The sequence below is a fragment of the Tupaia chinensis genome, unplaced genomic scaffold (assembly GCF_000334495.1).
Source record: "Tupaia chinensis unplaced genomic scaffold, TupChi_1.0 Scaffold000673_1, whole genome shotgun sequence".
Taxonomy (NCBI): Eukaryota; Metazoa; Chordata; class Mammalia; order Scandentia; family Tupaiidae; genus Tupaia; species Tupaia belangeri.
In genome coordinates this window covers 572,392-577,436 of record NW_006160196.1, presented here as the reverse complement: position 1 = coordinate 577,436, position 5,045 = coordinate 572,392, and the positions used below count along the sequence as shown (strand labels likewise).

Sequence of the window (5,045 nt, the reverse complement as noted above, 5' to 3'; positions counted from 1 at the left end):
ACAAAGTGGGGTTGGGTGCTGAGACGGGGCCCAAGCATCTGGGAGGGGGGAGTAGAGCTTGGCACTGCCAGGACTGCTGGTCCCTGAGCTGCTGTCTCTGGGCCTGGGCCCTCCCTCTCGCAGGGTGTCTGTCCCACCTCCCCCTGACCCCTGGGGGCTGCCCTCCAAGGGCTTCTGTCCTGCCTCAGGCTGTGCCCTCCTGCCCTTTCTGGGAGTGCTCCTCTACCCACCCTGAGGGTGGGGGTGGGTGGATTCCCAGCACAGCTGGGCCCTCCGGTTTCCCAGAAGGCTCTCCCCGCCTCCCCAGCACCACATTGCTCCTCCCTGGGCTGTTTTTTCCTGTCCTGGACCCTCCAAGGCCAGGCCAGGGCTGGCTGGCAGTGAGTAGCACCCAGATGTCTGCAGCGGGAAACAGGCTGGGAGGGGAACAGATCCCTGTGTGAGCAGGTCCCTGCCTCCTCGGGGGCTGGGGTCGCGGGCTCCTGGAGCTGTGCTCTGTGGAGGGCCGGAGTCACAGGGCAGGGGCTATGTCCCATATTCTGAAGAGGAACACAGAGGCCCTGCTAACCTTGGCTTCCGGCTTCCCGTTCTGTCCCTGCTGCGGGCACCGCGTGGTGTCCACACCCTTTCCCTCCCAGGGCCCCTGTGGAGTCCTTGGCCCCAAGAACCCTGCATGCCACCTGGATGGCCTGGAACACCATCAGGCCCCTCTACCTGGCGCTGCTACCCCTTCCTAGTACAGCCTGAGCCAGAAACACCTGTTCCCTTTTCTCTCCGGGACAAACGCCTGGCCCCCAGGGCTGTCCTTAAGTTCCTTCCATACCCAGGGTGAGGCAGGCAGGCTCCCCACACCGGCCGCACCCAGCCCCAGCCAGTCCCTGCTGTGGGCACCGCCGCATGTGCAGAAAGCCTGCTGGGCCAGCCCAGGGCCTTTGTTGTGGGTACAGTTTCACTCTAGGGCCAGGCTGCCCCCAGAAGCCTTTGTTGTGGGTCCAGTTTCACTCTAGGGCCAGGCTGCCTCCAGATGTATGGCCTGGCAGCCTCCAGGGTCTACACCATCTGCAGTATTTTAGGTTCCCTGGCGGAGTTGGGGGGGAAGGTCATGCCTGCATAAACCATGAGCTTTCCCACCCCCACCCCTTTTCCTGGAAGCTGACTGCTGTGTGACCGCCTGCAGGTGTCACAGGCCCCCCCCTTCCTGATGCTTAAAAAGGGGTCGTGCCTCCTAGGCCTCCCAGGGGCATAGACTGCTAGGCAGCCGTCCTCCACCCAGTGAGGACTGCAGTGCCAGCGCAGTCTGGGTTTGAATGCTGCCTCTGGTGTGGTGTGGCCCCATCCACTTGTAGCGTTTGGGCCTCAGCTTGTCTGTCCTGTGAAGTGGGGAACAGCCCCACTTCCTCGTCTGAAGCAGACAGCGGGTAATCTGGTCGCAAGAAAGGGTGGGGCTGCACCCCAAGGGGCACCTCTACAGCTGATCTCCCTCACCCTGTCCCGATGGCTGCTCAAGTGCTCGTCCTGCTGGCCCTCCTCGCCGCCTCCGCCCTGGGGGACCCCGGCTCCGCGGGCAGGTGAGCTGGCCAGTAGCAGGCGGGCGGGCGCGGCGCGGCGGGGCGCAGCGCGCACCCTCTCCCCGTCAGTTTGCCCGCAACTGGAAAGTGGGTGGTCTGTAAACTCTGGTGCCCCCGCACCTTCTCTCCACCCCCACGTCCCACTTCTCTTGTGGATTCTGTTTGAACCCGATCTTCTCCCACGCTCCCGCCTCAGACGACCCCAACACCAACTCCATCAACACCCTGGGCGCCTCTGTTCCCTGGGCACATGCCAGACGCACCGCCTGCCCCAGATCATATACTGGCTGCGCTCTGCTTCCACCAAGGAACCCTCGGGGAAGGCAGGCCGCGACCGCGAGCCCCAGGACCCCCACAGCTATGGGCGCCGGCGGCGACGCGAAACCAGAGCCCTGCTCCGTGCCCAGGACCCGGGCCCGCAGTACGGAGTCCAGCGCCGTGCCCAGCTCGCTGGGTGATCCCACCTCCCCGGCCTCGGCCTGCCCATCTGTGTTTGGAGCTAATACCCCAAGTCTCTTCTCACCTATCTCCACCTCCTCCCCGGGCTGTGACTGGGCCGGACCCAGCCAGCACAAAGGATGATAACGCCCCAAGCCTAATAAAACGGGAGTTCCACGTTTCGGGCCCTCCTTGTCTGCGCCCGGTCTGTAATGCTCTCCTTTGTCCATGCTCCTGCCCTCTCAGAAGTCCCTCTGGCTGTCTAACGTGCCAACTCCATCCGACCCGACCCGAGAGCATCCCTTCTCCCTCCCCGGGGTGGAAGGACCGAACTTCGCTCCGGCCTCCTACACGCTTGGCCCCAAGCCGTGATTCCCAAACTGAGTCTCATTCCTTGAGGAGAAAGCAGAATAAAAGAGACAAAGCAGAGCGCGGAGCCAGAAAACCTGGGGTCCGGAGCAGTGGCTCAGAACCGGGGAGGCCAACTGGGGAGAGTCAGCCGGGGCAGGACGCGACTCAGGGCTGGGGATCGAGCGGAGCGAGAGGATTGGACGCCGTGGCTGGAAGGGGGCGGGGATGGGACGCCAGGGATGGAAGGGGGCGGGGACAAGGCCGAGATTGGAAGGGGCGGGACGAAACCAGGGGCCTGAATACCCAGCTGGGCACACGCGAGACCGATCGCGGTTTCTGGGTGCGGGGTGATCTGGCGGTGGGCCGGTCGACCACGTCGTGGACTCGCTGCACTGGGCTCGGACGTATGCAAACGGAAGACTCGACTCCTGCGCTCAGAGTCGTGGGGCGGGGGGTGGACTCGGGCTTGGTCCCAGGATCCGATCCGCGGACCCCTGACTCAGCGTGGTAAGTACCGAAACGCAGGGGCCCGAGCTCCTTCGGGGACAGGAGCCGTGTCTTGCGTTGGGCGTGAGGGCCTCTCCATCACTTGTCCCTGTCGCTCGCCTCCGCTTCCAGCCTCAGCATCCTTGGCTGCGAGGCATGCGCAGTAGAGTGTATCCTCCATCCACCCCCATCGCGAAGGGGGTTGGGGACGCTCCGCCACCCCAGAGCCGGTGGATTTATAGACACCACCTCTCCCGACCCCCGCCTGGGAATGGGAAGCGGAAACAGGTGGACAGTGTCAGTGTCCGGCAGGTGTTCATTTCACACGGACCTGAAACCAACGTTCGTCTCGAGACCCCGCATCTCCTCGGGCGGGTCTTCCTCCCTCTACCCCAGTCCTGAGAGTCCTTTATGAGTGAGGGCGACTGCCGGCTTCCACGGCTTCCACGATCTCGGCAGAGCAGCTAAAGGGGTTAACGCGAGGTATCCGTCCCAGCTGCCTATGCGTTCACAGAGGTCCCCAACTGACGTCCCTCCCCCAGGACCCTCGAACCCCACAGGTGCTTAGGGAAGGATGCACTGGGTCCTACGCCCGGGTCTGCGGGAGGAGGGGCTGGGGCCCGCACTTGAGGTCCCGCGGAGATGTTGGGGCCCGGACTCTAAGTCCCGAGCAGGGCCGCCGGCGCGGATTCCCCGGCTCCGGAGCCGAGGCGGGGCTGGGAATGACCTAGGTCCTCCCTAGGGCTCCGTCGTGACATGGCCGAAGCGCACCAGGCCGTGGGCTTCCGAGCCTCGCTGACCCCGGACGGCGCGGAGGCGCAGCTCAGCGCCCCGGTGCTGCAGGACATCTACCTGTCCGGCCTGCGCTCCTGGAAAAGGACCCTGTCGCGCTTCTGGGTGAGGTGGCTGCGGCTTGGTCTCCTTCCGGGAGGCCAGTTACCTGCTTCCGGGCTGCCCGAGGCCCACTTAGGGGATCCTCTAACCTCCTTAGGAAGTCTGAGGTTTACTCCCAGGACCCCTTCTGCTGTTCCTCCAGAGCTCATGAACGCGACCCTCAGCCTCCCCTACCGCGAGCCCCTTTTCACCTTTGACACCCACTTCCTGGGCTCCCCGACCTGGCACAACCCCCTTCATCTCTAGACTTTGTCCCCTCCCTCCCAGCACACCACTCACCTCTTCCTTTAGTACAGCTTCAAAGCATGGAGCTCCCCATTCTTGAACCTCTCTGCTCCCATGACCTGAGCAAGCTCTGGGGTAGCCCACACCCCCATCCTGAAGTCCCCTCCTTTCTCATTCTTGCCCACTGGAGAGCCTGCCCCAGCTCCTGAACCCTGGTACCTCTCTCAACATGAGCCTCCAAATTCCTGGACTGTGCTGGCCATGACAGCAAACTCCGCCACCCCAGCTCTGGGAACACCGCACTCCTGCCCTGGCCTCCGGCTCTAGGACCGTCTCCATACGGTCTCCCTGCGTGCCACATTGTGTGTGGGAGGCTGGGTCTCGAGCCCCCTGCACGTCACATTGTGTGAGGGAGGCCTCTACCACTGTGCAGCCATGTGCTTTTCCAGTTGCATCTGCCCCTCCTGAGGACCACGGGTGACAGCACCTCCCTCAGGACAGCTGGACGGTCACACTGATCCTTACACGTGGGTGACGTGTGTCCACAGCAGCAGCAGCTGTCATTCATTCACCAAATACGTTTGGCACATGCAGTCAGGGCCTGGCCCTGCGGTGGGTCCTGGGAGACAGGACAGATGGGACCCTGCCCCCAGGAGCTCTGCTGCTAGTTGGAGAAGGCAATAAATAAGCCAGATGTGAAGTATGGTGACTATAGTGTCATCTAATCAGATGGTGACACGTGCTGCGGTGGCAGTAAAGCAGGTGAAGAGGGGCAGTTCCCACAGAGGCCAACTCAGAAGGGGCTTCTGAAGTGAGATGGCTGAGTGGGCTGGACCACGCTTGTGGGCCCACAGTGGGCTTTGTTTTTAAGTTTATTCATTTATCCCTTCCATGAGTGAGAGAATGAGAGAAAAACAGAACCTCCGGGGCTGGCAGGTGGCATGGTGGTTAAGGCACTGGACTCCCACATGGCCAACCACGGTTTGAGTGCCAGACCTGGTGGCTTGCTTCCTCACTTTCCCTCTCTCTCTTCTGTCTCTCTTTGATCAAACTGGAAAATAATAATAATAATAATAATAAATA

General features: G+C 62.5%; 2 protein-coding genes across 2 annotated transcripts in view; both read left to right on the top strand.

Moving 5' to 3' along the window:
* Positions 1-1,007: 1,007 nt before the first annotated feature.
* On the top strand, positions 1,008-2,026 carry ADM5 (adrenomedullin 5 (putative)). Its single transcript, XM_027776455.1, has 2 exons — positions 1,008-1,568; positions 1,765-2,026. Exons 1-2 carry the CDS (start codon positions 1,495-1,497, stop codon positions 2,024-2,026), a joined length of 336 nt encoding a protein of 111 aa, XP_027632256.1. The 5' UTR covers positions 1,008-1,494.
* A 991-nt stretch (positions 2,027-3,017) lies between these two features.
* Positions 3,018-5,045, top strand: part of CPT1C (carnitine palmitoyltransferase 1C) — a 34,601-nt gene continuing 32,573 nt past the window's right edge. The window contains exons 1-2 of the mRNA XM_006160213.2: positions 3,018-3,403; positions 3,586-3,740. Coding sequence (XP_006160275.1) covers positions 3,346-3,403; positions 3,586-3,740 — 213 coding nt within the window. The 5' untranslated portion in view covers positions 3,018-3,345. The remainder of the gene's footprint in view (positions 3,404-3,585; positions 3,741-5,045) is intronic.

Bases quoted from the DNA above. Each gene is read 5' to 3' on its own strand.
- ADM5 (XM_027776455.1), top strand. From the start codon at position 1,495: ATGGCTGCTCAAGTGCTCGTCCTGCTGGCCCTCCTCGCCGCCTCCGCC. The intron at 1,569-1,764 runs GTGAGCTGGCCA...CTCCCGCCTCAG, and splicing joins GACCCCGGCTCCGCGGGCAG to ACGACCCCAACACCAACTCC.